Genomic DNA, 15507 nt, shown 5'->3' with positions numbered 1-15507 from the left:
ATCCCCTGCCCTCAACCCTCCCATTCCCTTACCTGAGCACGTGTAAACTAAAATTGGGACTGTGTCAGATTTCTAGGTCATAGTGGTCCCCAAGTGGAAGACCTGCCAGCCCCAGGTAGAGAAGCTCTGAGTGTGGTACCCAGGAGACCTGGACTCTTTCTCTGGTTCAACTGGGACTCCCAGCAGCTGCCACACAACCCCACCCCACCCCACCCCCCACCGAGCCCAGCCCCTTTAGCTTCAGGCCAGGATCCTAGGAGGGGAGACACAGATCTGAAGGTGCACATGGAGTCTCCCTGGTCTGCCTGTTTCAACCAGAGCTTTAGGACCTGAGGATCAAAGACACAACTACTTCCTGATTCTGAGTCCCTCAGGGGAAAACAGTCCTTCCTTTGGTTCATGGCTGCACCAAAGGTGTGGTCACTGCAACAGGCCAGCAGCCTGTCCAGGGGACGTGAGACACCCGAAGACTGAGATGTTAGGCTGCGTGAGGACCTGCGAAATGCTCTACCTGCCCCCTGAGCCCCCAGCAAACTAGGGAATGCAAGTCAGGGCCAGGCCCTGTTCTAGCAGCAGAGGTTAACACTCGCTATCAGACACAGTGGGGCCAGAACTCTGAAAAAAACTGCACTGGCCTTCTTGTGACCTAGGCTGACCCTGTCTGGGTCTCAGTGGCTCCATCTGCTAATGGGGACAACCCTTCACCTGCCTCGGTGGGGGGGGGGGGGGCACCCAGCCCCTCGGGTCCCTCCTCCCAGGGGTAGGAATTAGAAGTCCACTAAACAGCTTTAATTTAGTTTGCAACCTCCAGCCTCCTACTGAAACCGTACCAAGTTAACAAGTCAAAGTGGCTTCCCAAGAAGAGGGAGGATGGGTTCCTGGCCGCACAAAGGCTGGCGTATGAACCACGTGGAACACAGCCCTGTCCCTAGGCAGCTCAGTGACCTCAGGCAGGCACCCAACCTCTCTAAAATTCCACGTCCCCTACTCCACAGGTGGCCAAGCTGCCACCAGCCCCGCTCACCTCCCCAGCTGCAGATGGCGGAAGGAGGTCATGGTATACACAACACCTGATCCAGTGTGATGCAGGCTCAGGAGGATTCCACAGGGCCATCTGCTCACTCTCACCGTGAGCTGCCCCCAAGACCGGGCAGGACACCATCCAGAGCAGCGCACACGCCAAGCTGAGTGAGGGGAGGAAGGAGCCGGAAGGGTTACAAACTCCGGGCAAGAACCAGGCTGTGGTTTCACATGAACTAAGATGACCCTGACTGAGAAAACCAGCAAGTGGTTTGGAAGATTCTAGTTCCAGTCTCCAGAGACAAAATGCCAGCGAATCAGCCCTCTCTCACCCCCAAAGGAAGTGACAATATGACAGGAGCGGTGGAGCTGGGCATTCAGGGGTCCCATCCCAGGACAGCTGTGAAAGAGCCACAGACGATTTCACAGAGCCCAAAGCTGCTAAAACCGAAGGGACCACGAAATCTAGGGCAGTTTTCAAACCTGCCCCTTGCAGCCCTCAGAAATGACTGGAGGTCCCATGGGTGGGAAACAGAGACGGCTGAGAGGCCAAGCTCCAACCCCTTGTCGCTCACACCGTGTCACTTTTTCCGTTTTGTACACATTTCTGTACGAGATTCCTTTAGTAAAAGGCTCCGCAATTTAATTAAAGTTTGAAAACCACTGACCTGATCCAACCATGTCGGTTCAGATGGGAAAGTGATGCTTGGAGAGTAAGTTTCCAAGGATAAACGAAAAGCCTGTTTTCTCAGATTAAATGCTTCAAAATCAGCACCCAGTGCTCACCACTCCTCCCTGTGTGCCTCCCTCCCCCCACAGTATGAGGATGTGGGCAGGAGGGTATTACTGCCCTCTTGTCTCTTTTCCCTGGTTGCAATGCTGTCTCCTCTCTTTCAAGTCTAGCTGGCAGCTTGGGAACAATTTAAAGATAAATATTCCAAGTCAAATTTATTTCAGCTAAACAGCATCAGGGTCCTAGTCATCAGGACAGAGCCCAAACAAAGGCTGTTCCCCACAGGAGAGGCAGTAGCCTCCACAGGCCTGGTCAGTACTCTCCATCCATTCCATTAGTGGACCACTCCCTGTGAACAGAATGGGGGCACCTGCTTTATAGGTGGGAAACCGAGGCCAGGAGAACATAGCAACCTTTCTGGGTCACCCTGCCATGTCTGTGCCAAGAACAGAACACAGGTCTTCAATTGTAGTCCTTCTGCGTGGCAAGAAAACAAGAACTCGGAGAGAAAGGTCAAGTAGCAGGCTAGAACGCAGGGGAAAAAGCAGCTAGGATACAGCTCAAAACATTCAGCAAATACAAAGGACTGTACAGAATGCAGTCACCATGTCCTGCCATGTGCCTGGAGGGGCGTGTAAGCCTGCCCCTGCCACCCCACCCCGGACTTTCACTCGCTCCCCACAGCACAGGTCCACTAAGCCCTGACCCTCTTCTCTTCTGCCCTGGAGGAGGAACCCCAGAGCTCTCAAAGTAAAAGGAGGCGCTAAAAAAGAAGTGACATTCAAAGAAAGAACCCCCTGAAGTTGGCAAAAAAGACATCAAGAAGGGGATGCAAACAGAAGTAACAGCACAAGAACACCTGCATTCCAGGAATCCGAGTGCTGGCTGAGGAGAAAAAACCCACAAGCACAGCCTTCCCATCCTGGACTTCCCCTGAGGGTCTCCAGGACCCAGCTGTGGGCCAGGTCACTGCAGCCAGAGCCACCCCATCTACCACTGTAGGCACCAGCCACATATGGCTACTGAGCACTTGGAAAGTGGCTAGTCTGGACCAAAGGTGCTGTAAAAGTAAAAGTGCATATAGCAGCTTCTTTACATGTTGAAATGATAATATTTTGGATACGTTAGGTTAAATAAAATACAATTAAAGTTAATATCACTTGTTCCTTTTTACTTTTTAAATGTGGCAACTAGAAAATTTTAAATTACATACGTGGCTCACATTATAGTTCTATGGACAGGGCTGGCTAACCCAGGGGGGCTGGCAAGCTACGTGTGCTCACTCCAGAAGCCACATCTAGCCCACTGGCTATGTTTTTAAGGTCCCGAAACCAAGAATGGCTTTTACATTTTTAAACGGTTATATAAGTAACTCCCTAAACTCCTTGATTTTTCCTGTGGGCCTACAAAGCCTAAAATATTCACTATCTGGCCCTTTAAGAAAAAGTTTGCCAATCCCTCGTCTAGACTCTAGAAATAATCAGATATTCACTCCAATGACACGAGGACAGGGCAGGTCTGGGATGTGTGTGTGTGTATGTGCGTGTGTATGCATGTGTGTGTGTACGTGTGATTCTTGCATGTTTATTTTTTTTATTGAGTTAAAATTCACATCACATAAAATTAACCACTTTAAAGTGAACAATTCAGTGGCATTTAGTACATTCATGATGTTATGCAAACAGTATCTCTACCTAATTCTAAAATAGTTCATCACCCCAAAACAGAACCCCAATCCCATCAGCAGGCACTCCCCGTTCCCTCCTAACCAGAACCTTGGCAACCACTAACCTGCTTTCTGTTCCTACAGATTTACCTGTTCTGGACATTTCATATAAATGGAATCATACAGTATGTGACCTTTTGTGTCCGATTCTTTCACTTAATAGCATGTTTTTGAGGATCAGTCGTGTTGTAGCATGTCTCAGTATTTCATTCCTTTTCATAACGGTATGAGATTCTATTGCACAGACAGACCATAATTTGTTTATCGATTCACCCACTGATGAATTGTTGCTACTTTTTAGTTGTTGTGAATAGTGCTGTTACAAACATGCATAAAACTATTTGTTTGAATACCTGTTTTCAATTCTTTTGGGTATATGCTAGCAATGGAATCACTGAGTCATATACTAACTGTTTTGAGGAACTGCCAAGCTGATTTCCACAGCGGCTGTACCATTCTACATTCCCATGAGCAGTGCATAAGGCTCCAATTTCTCTACAGCTTCACCACACTTAATACTATCCCTTTTTCTACTGCAGCCATCCTAGTGGATATGAAGTGTTACCTCACTATGGTTTCAATTTGCATTTCCCTAATGACTAATGACGTTGACCATCTTTTCATGTGCTTGTTGGCCATTAGTAAGGTCTGAGACTTATGCCACATCCCTTGCCAAACTATCTACCAGTCTGTGAATTATCACAAATCTTCTAAAATGGGTGGGCGTGAAATCTTCCCATTGATTCTGAGACAAATGTTAAGTCAAATAAAGAAGTTCCATACCCTGGAACTTGTAAGAAAGTCACAGGAACAAAGAGAAGTGATGCAATGATTGATGAAATGATTCACAGAGACCAAGTCCTGGCCCACCCACCTCTATGTCTGGGATCCCTACCCCAAGCCCCCAGCAGCCCCAACAGTGGAGTATGGGCACAGCAAGGGGCAGAATTAGACCAGGAGGACTGAGGGGAGACATAGAAGGACTGGAAGAGCTGAGAAAGATCAAAACCAACCTGCTCATTTTCCAGGAGGGACAAACAACCCAGCCAAGGTCCCACAATAAAACAGTGCTAGACCAGGAACTAGAACTGAAGTTTGGTGACTCCTTCCACAAAAAGCGACTCCTAATGATGCACAAGTCGGCAGGAGGATGAAACATCATGTCAGGTCAATACCCACCAGGAACCCAGGCTGGAACCCCAGTTCCAAACCTGCTGCTCCCACATAACCACCAACCCTTCTGCTTCCTCTCTCCTCGTTTCACTCTACTCAGCCTCCTGAGTGACTCCATTCGCTCCCATGACCTCAGAATTCCTACCAGCCCCACCCCTCCTCCAGCTCTAACCACCCACTGCCTGAGTGGGTGATTCCACCCAAGGACCGAATTGGACCTCCACCTCCTCAAAGTCAAATTTACCACATTATTTTTCACTCCTCCCCATTCCCCCAAATCTATTCCAAACCTGCTATTCTCAACCCCATTTAAAGGTACTTTTATCCACCCAGGTTTCCTCAGTCCCCACCTCCAATCAACTGCCAATATCCTGTCTCTAGTGTCTGATGACTCCTTTCCCTCCTGGCCAGCAGTGACCTGGAGAAGACCTTTACTGACACTTACCTAGAGTTCTTCAAGAGCATCTATTAGAGCTTCTGCTTTAGCCAGAATTATCTTCCGAAATCACAAGTTCAATGGATCAAACAGCTAAGCATAGGAAAATCCCTGGATGCCTAGTGGTTAGGACTCCATGCTTTCACTGCCGAGGGCCTGGGTTCTATCCCTGATCAGGGAACTAAGATCCCACAAGCCGAGCAATGCAGCCAAAAAACAGACAAAGTGAAGCACAAAAATAACTATAAAAGAACTAAGAAAATATTAGAGACTATTTTATAATGTTGAAAAGAAAATCTTCATAAGGATGACATTAAAACTACAAACTATAAAGTAAAACATGGAAATTTAGCAGCATTCATATTTAAGACTACCACATAAAAAGCGAAATGATTGTACATACAACTAAAGACAATGTATGACAGCTGCCAGATTAACACCTAGAGTGAGAGTTGGCAAACCGAGGCTCACAGGCCAATCCTGCCAGCTGCCTGCTCTTGTAAATAAAGGTTTACTGGAAAGAGCCATACCCCTTAGTTTATGTCTCATCTACAGCAGCTTCACACAACGGCTTCTGTGCTACAAGGGCAAAGCTCCATAGCAGCCACTAAGGTCTCATGGCCCATATAGCTTAATATTTACTTACTGTCTGACCTTTTACGGAAAAAGTTTGTGCACCCCTGACCTAGAGTATATACAGAAAGTTCCTACATGGACTTCCCTGGTGGCACAGTGGTTAAGAATCCGCCTGCCAATGTAGGGGAAAGGGGTTCGAGCCCTGGTCTGGGAAGATCTCACATGCCGTGGAACAACTAAGCCCATGTGCCACAACTACTGAGCCCACGAACTGCAACTACTGAAGCCCATGTGCCTAGAGCCCATGCTCCGCAACAAGAGAAGCCACCCCAATAAGAAGCCTGCACACTGCAATGAAGAGTAGCCCCTGCTCTCCGCAACTAGAGAAAGCCCATGTGCAGCAACGAAGACCCAACGCAGCCAATAAATAAATAAATAAATTTAGGAAAAGAGAACAAAGAAAGCTCCTACAAATCAAAGGGGAGGGGGGAACTAACCCGATAGAAAAATGGGCAAATAATATGAAAATCCACAAAAGAAACAAAATATATTCGATAAATATTATTAAAAAAGGCTTGGGCTTCCTAAGTGGCGCAGTGGTTAAGAATTCGCCTGCCAATGCAGGGGACATAGGTTTGAGCCCTGCTCTGGGAAGATCCCACGTGCCAGTGGAGCAACTAAGTCTGTGTGCCACAAATATTAAAAAAAAAAAAAAAAAGGCTTAACCTCACTGGTACCTAAGGAAATTAGTGAAGAATTAAATAATTTGATAATACTCAATCCTGGTAATAATATGATACAGGCTTTTTCGGAAGACAACTGTTGATTATCTGTTAAAGAAAAAAAATCACTGCACTTGATGTGAACCCAGCCATTCTATTTTTAGATATCTGCCCCCAGAGAAATACTCGCATTCGTGTGTGTGCACAGGCGCACACTCTCTCACACACACACACACCCAAAAGCAGTAAGAAAGCTGTTCGTTGAGACATTCACTGTCTATAACAACAAAACCCAGAAGTAATAAGGGAATGGTTAAACTATGGTACATCCCTGATAGTACAACATGCAAAACAAGTTTGGTATATTGATATATATTACCATGAAAATGGCTATAAAACATCATTAAACCAAAAAATATATATGTTGCAGACCAGAAACACACATACAGTTTAGATTTTAAAAGTTTTTTTTAACTGTACTTGAGTCCATATGTATGCAAAGAAATGCACAGGAGAAGAACTACAGGATAAATGCCTTAAAGAGAAGGTGGCCTCAGTGATCACTGATCTATCTTCCAGCCTTGTCGGTCTAAAATAAGCTCAGGGCAGGAGGGGCAACAGGAAGCAGGGACTTGGGGGAGACTGATGGGAACCGATAGGCTGAGGTTTTCTAATGGAGCCATGAGGATGAGAGTAAGAGGCTGGGGGAGGGCCGGATACAAGGAGCAGCGGCTAAGGCTGTTGGCAACAGCCCTGAGTCTCCCTCCTCTTTTCAAGAGCAGTTTCTTCCTGAAAGATCCCGGGAGGGAGAAGACTGGTCTAATCTCTCCCAGCACAAATAACCCCACTCATTTCAGAAACTACCACTCCACTTGTGCCCTGGAGGGCCCAGGCTTATTTCAAAACCGACAATTCAACTGTGAATACCCTGCAAGAGCAAGGTACTATTAAATTTGCGACATCCCCCCCCCAATCCAATTAATAATCAGCATTTTTAAAACAGATTCAATTCAAATATGCAGATTCCACTCTATTTCATCTAAGTTTAAGAATCAGAAAACAAGCCCTATGAGGTGTAAACACCCAATTTGGGCACTTGCCAGGAATAACCAGAAAACGCTCTCAGAATAACCCTTGGGAAGCCCACAAACTTCCTAAATCCAAGTTTACTATTCTGCAGGTGATTCGTGTTCACTTGTTTTTCAAACTGTAAGAGGAAAAGGTTTAATAAGGTACTATGCCTTGCTTGTCACAACAGACTGGTGAGGCAGGAGAGCCAGGGATCGCTGCTCCCAATTTACAGAGAAGGAAATGAAAGTATAGGGAGGCAAAGGGACTTGTTCAAGGTCACGGAGCTGCAAGTGAGTGCCAAGCCTAGAAGCTCTGTCTCCTGACTCCTGGTCCAGGACCCGCGTCGCCACCTGAACCGCTTCCCAGGGTAAGGCGTCCAGCGGAGGAGAGGGCATCTCCCTCCGAAGCCCACCCACAGCCCGGAACCCCACCAGGACACGGGCCCCGCCGTCCTAACGCTGACTCCGCAGCCCTGGGCGCGGGGGGAAGCTCTGGGTCCCGGGTACCAGGAGTCTCCTCCGGGCTGCTGGGGCGAAGGCAGCGGGTCCGCGCCGTCCCCCCCGCCCCGCCCCCCGCTCGGCCGGCCGTGTAAACACTTCGTAGCAAGAGACACGGCCAGGAGGGGCCACTGGAAAGCAGCGTGCCGGGGGGAGCAGCGGCCCCGACGGTGTCGGGGGGGCCGGAGCGTGAAGGCGCCCCCGGCCTCGCGCGGGGGGACCGGGGGCCGCCGGCGGGGGGCAGAGGCCAGGGCGCGGCGGGGGCGGCCGCGGGGCCCGCAGAGCCCAGCTCCCGAGGGGCCGGCCGGGCCCGGGACCCCCGCCCGGGGCACGCGGGGCGGGTTTCCGCCGCCACGGCGCGCGGAGCCGCCCCCCCTCCCCCACCCCGGGACGAGGGGCGAGGGCCCGGGGGCGGCGATCCCGGGGCGGGAAGGCCGCGCCAGCCCCTCCCCCGCCGGCGGCCCCGGGTCGCGGCCCGGAGCGAGCCCCGGGCGCGCGGGGCCGGGCGGCCGAGGGCGACCCCGCGCTTCGTTCCCGCGCTCGGCCGGGCGCCCGCGGCCGCCGAGACGCATGAGTCACCGGGCGCCGCTTTGTCCGCGCCGCCCGCTCACCTGCGTCAGGTCCTCGTCGTTGAGCAGATGCGACTCGCGGGGCTTGAAGCAGTTCTGACACTTGCTCTTGTTGAAGATGTTGGCCTGGAATTTCCTGCACGGGTTCTCCTTGGCCGCCGACATGGCCGGGCGCGGGCTCAGGCCGGGCGCCGCCGCATCCCCGGCCGCCGCCTCCAGCCGCGCGCGCAGGCCGGCGCCTCACAGAGCGCGCGGCCCCCGCCGCCCGCCCGCGCCGCCGCCGCCGCCTCCCGCCGGCCCCGGGCCCATGGACGCGGCCTCGCGCGCCCGCTCCCGCCGCCGCCGCCGCCCCGCCGGTCCCCGCGCTCGGTGCCCGCGCCGCCCTCGGCGCCCGCGGCCGCAGCGAAGGGGAGCCGAGCGCCCGGCGCACTTCAGGGCGGCGGGCGCGCGCGAGGGAGCGACAGGCCGGCGCAGGGGGCGGGGCCGCGCGCGGGGCGGGGCCGCGGCCCGGCGCGATCGGCGGCCCGGCGGGCCCATGGCAGCGACGCATCCCGGCGAACAAAGAAACCCCCTGGCCAATGGGAGCCGGGGGCGGGACCAAAGGCGGCCGGGCGCAGGGTAACGTGTGTAGGCGGAGGACGGCGGGGCGTGGTCGGGCGTTCAGGCTTGGTGGACGGGCGCGCGGCCGCCGGGCCTGACAGCTGCGGGAGGGGCGGGCCCGGGGCGGGGCCCGAGGGCGGGGCCGGGCGGGCTCTGCCCACAGCTCCAGCGATCTCCCGGCCCCTCGCCCACGCGGGGAGAATAAGCGCGACGCCCTCGGCGCGCTGGCCCCGCGTGGCCGTCCGCAAGGCCACGTACTGCCCCAAGTACCTGACGTGCGAGCGCTCGGGGGAGCCGCACAGCCGCGCCTCCCGCCCTGACGCGGGCGGACGCGGGGGCGCGGAGAGGCGGCGAGGCGGGCAGGCCGGGGGCGCCGAGGGGCGGCAGCCGGGCCGCGCCGTCAGCGCCCCCGCGGGACCCTCGTGCGCGGCGCCAGCCCCGGGCCGGGCCTCCCCGCCCCCGTCGCGGGCGGGCGGGAACCAGGACTCCCGCGGCCCAAGGCGTGCGTGCGGGGCCGCGCCCGCTGAGCCTCCGGGCGCCCGCCGTCCCGTCGCCTGGCCCGAAGGCCGTCTGGAGGAGCCCGCCGAGGGGGCGCAGGCGGAGGCGCGGCAGCCCTCAGAGGGGCGGCTTCAGGGAGGAGGGGAAGCGGGCACGAGGCGACAGGGGGAGGGGGCGGCGGCGGCCTCCCCGCGGGCCAGGCCCCCCGCCGCCACGGGCCCCAGACTCGGGCGGGGGGCGCTCATCCTGCCGGCGGCCCGGCGTGTCCCCACGGGGGCGGGGAGCCAACCCAGGCCTCACAGAGGAGGCGACGCGAAGCATGTGTCGGTGGCAGCGACAGCTTAGGGCGCGCGAGGTTTTAGGAGAAGCAGCAGATGCTCCCAGGGCTGTGTACTTTTCCGTGGGGCGTCCGGTGGGCATCCCGGGGAGGTGGACCTGCCGTCTGTGTAAGACAGCACTCTCCTCCACAGGGAGCTGAAGAGAGGGGCCTGGGACTCCTGCGGCCGCCTGAGGGGAGGGCCAGCTCTGGAGCTTGGGCGCGTGCCTTCACCTGCCTGCGGCCTCGGCCACCCCAGCTGTCACCTCGTGCGCCTGCTGTGAGCCTTGCCGGATAGAACGCTCGTGAAACATTTAACATGATGTTGCCAACATGGTCACTGCTGAATCGAGGTGAAAGGTGTTTACTGGCCTATCCTCGCAGCTCTTCTGTTGGTTTACAGTTTTGCAAAATAAAAATGTGTGTGGGGGGGGAGACAGACAATTGCACAGAACACTCAGAAACTGACACCGATGGTGGCCTCTGGGGAGGGAGCTGGGTGGTGAGAGGTGACCTACTTTTAATTTTCACTGTGAGCCCTTTTGTTTCTTTGGACTTGGTATTGTGCGCATGTGTAACCTGTTTTAAAATAACTTTTTCAAGTCCTACCCATATATCAGGGCCAACTCAAAAGCCCCTTCCCTTAGGAAGGTGCTTGGGGGACTTCCCTGGAGGTCCAGTGGTTAAGACTCTGCACTTCCACTGCAAGGGGCACGGGTTCGAGCCCTGGTCAGGGAACTAAGATCCCGCGTGCCATGTGAGGCAGCCACAAAAATAAATAGATAAATAAATAAGTAAATAAATAAATATTTAAAAAGGAAATGTTTGTCCACTGACTTGAGCCAAACATGCCACATCCAGCACCTGCCTTGAATGGGAAGGGTCGGCTGCTGGGGGCATAAAGAGGCATTGGATTCGGGCCTGCCTGGTAGGAGCTCACCCTTGAACAAGTGGAGACAATAAGCAGAGAGGGCAGATGGACAAATTCATTCCAGGGTGTTGCGAGGGTCCTGACAAGGGCAGCCAGCTCTGTGTGCAGCTTCAGGGAGGGCTCCTTGGAGGAGACAGTGCCGGGGCTGAGACCTGAGCCGAGTAAGAAGCAGCCAGGAGAAGGCAGAGGGAAGGCACTCCAGACAGATGCAGCGTGGAGAGGCAGAGCAGTCAGGAAGAGCAAGCAGACAGTGCTCGCAGAGGCTCAGCCCTCGCAGAGGCTCAGCCCTCGCTGAATGGATGCCTGTTACACACATACAGAATACAGGGAACACACGGGAGGCTCAGGACATTTGAAGACCTTGCCTGTGGTCACAACATACACCCTCTAAGTGAGGATTCAGGCCCACACAGGCTGACCCCAGAGCTGCCTGGGCAGGGGGGAACCATTAAGGGAAGTTTCTAGATTGAACACTTACTAAGGGCTGTTGGCCTGGAGAAGGAAGCGCAGCTGGAGACTGGGAACATGGCTGATGAGGAAACCTCTACAGCAGCCCAGGGAGCAGCGAAGGTCAAGGTTGAGGCCTGAAGGAGGACGGAGTCAGCGGGAGACCTCAGGAAGTGTTCTGGAGGGGGCAGACATGACCAGACTGTGTGAGCAGGGCTGGGGCGTGCTTCCTGCTGCATTTCCCAACTGCTTCACTGCCTGGCACGTGGTAGGTGCTCACAAAGCATGAATGAATGAAAACGGACCATTCTGTCTTGTATTGTCGTGTCTCCCACACCAGAGTATAAAACCCATGCAAACGGGGCGTCTTATAGCCTCGGTTTCCGTTTCTGGGATCCTAGAAGAGCCCTTGGGACAAGGTGAGATACTGCACGTGAACACGGAAACATTCATCCGGCTATGCACTTAATGGTCTGTTCACTGCAGACATCTCCGTGGATAAGGTAAAGCTCAAATAGGCATTAAACAAAGGGGCAGTCAAGCACAGCTGTCTCAGGTGGGCCCCAAATGCAGGCCAGTCCTGATCTGCGCACCTGACAGCATCCTGTAGGGGAGCAGGACCCGTGTGCATGTATCCACTCTCAGATCCAGCTATGGAACCCCCACGCAGACACACACGCAGGGGTACCCGCTCTGATCTCAGTCACCACGGATCAGTCTACGCTGCCCTTGAGCCACACGTGCATGGAAGGTGCACTCTGTGTCTGGCCTTCCTCACTCAACCGTGGGTCTGTGGACCCCATGCTGTCGTGTGTGTCCGTGCCTTATGCTTTCTCACAGTTGCCTCGGAGTCCGCTGGCGGGATGGCCCCTCGAGTGTTCCTGGCCTGGGCCATGGTGAGTAAAGCTCGTAGGAATATCCCTTGGCCTGACTTTGGCCGACACAAGTATGGATACTCACTTCCACGGGGGCCACCCGAGAGGGGGTAGCTGGATGCTTGTGAGTGTGTTGCACACGTAACAGGAACCTGCTGGACAGTCCACCAAGCTGGGGGCTGACTCTCCCCTCCCACGTTGCTTCTAAACTCGATGATAAGACTCACCTGGGGGACCTGCTGCTTCTCCAGCTCACGGGGCCTCCCGGGGAAATGCTGAAACCGGGCCTGTCGGCGCTCAGGAAGCCGCGGTGCAGGTGGTACACCAGGCCTGCCTGATCTTTAGGCAAGTTTTGGAAGCAGTGACGGAGCTGTGGTTCTCCACTCTTGAGGGATTTAAAAAATACCTACTCTGGGCCCCCATTCCCAGATATTCTGATTTAATCAGCATCTGGAAAAACTCCTCGCGGGGATTACTGTCAGGGCAGGGGCGCGGCCCACTGGTTCAGGGAGAGTGGGAGGACAGGCCACGAGGTGGCCGGGCGGGGAGGGCCCAGGAGGTCACACAGCTGCACAAACCCACCCACTGACCCAGCTCGTGACCGACCACTTGCTTTACTGCCTCTCGTGGTTCTGCGGGCTGACTGGGCCCGGGAGCGGTTCTGCTGGCCTCACCTAGGCGTCTCATGAGTGCCGTCAGATGGTGCCCGGGCTCCCGCACAGCTCGGGGATCCCCAAGTGCTCCAGGAGGGGGAGGCAGAAGCCAGCAGGCGCCTCAAAGTCCCTCCACCTTCTGTGCGTCAGTGGCCGCCGCAGCCCCGGGCACTGCCCCAGGGCCTGAGTCCCCGTGAGCTGCACGGGCCCCCTTGAGACTGGCTGCCACAAATAGTGTCCTCTTCATAGGTTATTGTGAGGATGAAATATATTAAGACACATGACCTGTCTAGTTTGATACCTGAAACAGTAACTGCTCAGAAACTTTCAGCTTTTATTATTATGCCTAGAACCTCTGTGTCGGAGTTGGTGTGCTTGTATTTTAGGCTTTGCAGGCCACGTGGTCTCTGTCGCAAGTACCCCTTTCGGGCGTTGTCCCGTGGAGGCTTCATAGACAATACATAGGTTCCAATAAAACTTTATTTACAATAACAAGCACCAACAGGTGGTGGGCCAGGTTGGCCCTCCTCCTTGGGTCCCCTCTTTTCCTGTCAGTCGGGCCTCCCTGTCCTGGCCAGGCTCTCAGGAAGGTGGGTCTCCCTGTCCTGGTCTAGCCCGTCAGCCATCGTGTCGGCGCCCGTGGTTCTAAGTGCTCTGTGCTGGGTACTAGGTTCCGTCGCATATAATCTCACTAAACCCAGCGGTCACCATCTGAAGGCAGTTCTGCCAGGGCCGTGAGGCGCCTGACGGCCCCCATCCTCCAGCAGTCCTCCCAAAGCCACCCCAGAAGGGGCATAGCCCCTTCCCGACTGCCGCCTGGGACGGGCATCACTCCCAGTTTACAGGTGAGGAAACGGAGGCACAGGGAGGTCAAGGACCTCATTCAAGGTTATACAACCAGTAAATGGGGAGGGCTCAATTCAGATGTAGGCAGCACGTCCATGACCACTGCTATACCCAACCCCAGACAAGGGTGCTGTGGGCAGGTGTTCCCCGCCCTTCCCCAGGGCTCGGGTGCAGCTGCCCTAGAAGGAGACCAGAGGATCGTGGAGGCCCCTTCCAGCTCTGACTCCTGCAGACACCGGACGACCCCAGTCCTCAGATGTGCACCCAGAGGAGCATGACGGGCACTGATGTACAAAGCCCAGCAGCAGGGCAATTTAGCCAGTCTATTAAAATTTTAAGCATGCACACCCTTGACCTAGTGATTCCCTCTAGAAGGAGAGATGTGGAGTTGCTCACGTGTGTGCACAAAGGTATGTTACCCACAAGGATGCTCAGGGCGTCATTGTTCTCGAGAGCAGGACCGTGGGGATGCGCCCCCTGGCCACTGCTGGTGGCTCCAATAAATAAATGATGGTTCTTGGATACAGGCAAGTGCCGTGAAGCCAGTAAAGAATGAGAGGATTGAAGGGGCCAGCCATCTGCTTCAGAAGGTGAAGTTTAAAGGCTGGTGGGAAGCGATTTCCCTGGTGGCTCAGTGGTTAAGAATCCGCCTGCCAATGCAGGGGACACAGGTTTGATCCTGGTCCGGAAAAATCCTACATGCTGCGCAGTAACTAAGCCTGTGCGCCACAACTACTGAGCCCAGGCACCACAACTACTGAAGTCTGTGCGCCTAGAGCCCGTGCTCTGCAACAGGAGAAGCCACTGCAATGAGAAGCTCACACACGGCAACGAAGCGCAGGCACCCTTCTCCCCTCCCCTCCCATATTATATTAGAGCAGATCCCCAACTCATACCACTTCTTCCATAAACACTTCAACATGTGCAAAAATCATACACAGGCATACCTTGGCGATACTTCAGGAGCACTGCAAGAAAATGAATACTGCAATAAAGCAGGTTGCACACACACACACACACACACACACACTCCAACGTGTGTCTCTAAAAGATAAGGGCTATTTTTTTTAAGCAGCCGCAATACCATGATTGCACCTAAAAAAATAATAATTCTTTAATATCATCTAATGTCCGGCAAGTAATTTCCAGTTAGCTCATAAAAACATGAATTGTTTTCATAATAATAACAATAATAAAGTTTGAAAAAGAAAAGAAAGCCAATCCAGAGGACAGACAGACTGGTACAACTCTCCTGGAGGTTTGTTTAGTGACACTAATCAAAAGCCTTAAAAATGTGCTTATCTTTGACCCAGCAATCCTGACCCACAAATTTATTCTAGGAAAACAAGCTGAAAGAGGGAGGCGGACACTGTTGCCGGGTGTGCCGTGCCGGTCACAGAGTGGCTGCTTGGAAAATATGTGTTGAATGTGAGGTTGAGCTCCAGCGTCATTCTTTGCTGCTTTGTTTGTAAAAGGAAAAACCAAAAGCAGCAGGAGTGTAAGACATTAGGGTCCCAGCTCAATAAACGACGGCAGAACCATAGAATGGAATGTTGTCCTGTCGTTTCCACCCAGGTTATGATGACACACAGAGATAGCTGCTTCCTTCCAGTGTGGCTTGACTTCACGACTGGCATCAGGGCAAAGAGTAGCAAAGGGGCACAGTAGTATATTACAGCAGAGAAGCCCAGCAGACGCTCCACCCTGGACTCCAACAGCAATAAATCATGTGGACATCAGGTCCCCAGAAGCGATGCAGTGAGAAGGGTCTCCCCCCAAAACCGTTACTCTAGTCTCATCATGAGAAAAACATCAGAC

At 54.0% G+C, this 15507-nt stretch overlaps 1 protein-coding gene across 12 annotated transcripts in view; it reads right to left on the bottom strand.

Annotated features, from left to right (window-relative positions):
• Nucleotides 1-8975, bottom strand: part of MPRIP (myosin phosphatase Rho interacting protein) — a 131401-nt gene extending 122426 nt beyond the window's left edge. For 11 of the 12 annotated variants that reach the window (XR_009049987.1, XR_009049988.1, XM_057715578.1 and 8 more), the window contains exon 1: nt 8566-8793. Coding sequence is in view for 10 of the 12 variants with exons in the window: in XM_057715578.1 (XP_057571561.1) it covers nt 8566-8688 (123 nt within the window). In the remaining 2 variants the exon portion in view is untranslated. Of the gene's footprint in view, nt 1-8565 lie in introns of all 12 variants that reach the window. The other variant, XM_057715592.1, reaches the window with a different exon arrangement.
• Between the last annotated feature and the right edge of the window lie 6532 nt (nt 8976-15507).

This window comes from Hippopotamus amphibius, chromosome 17 (genome assembly GCF_030028045.1).
Source record: "Hippopotamus amphibius kiboko isolate mHipAmp2 chromosome 17, mHipAmp2.hap2, whole genome shotgun sequence".
NCBI lineage: Eukaryota > Metazoa > Chordata > Mammalia > Artiodactyla > Hippopotamidae > Hippopotamus > Hippopotamus amphibius.
Note: the sequence above shows the minus strand (reverse complement) of the source record. Positions and strands in the feature narration are given on the sequence as shown.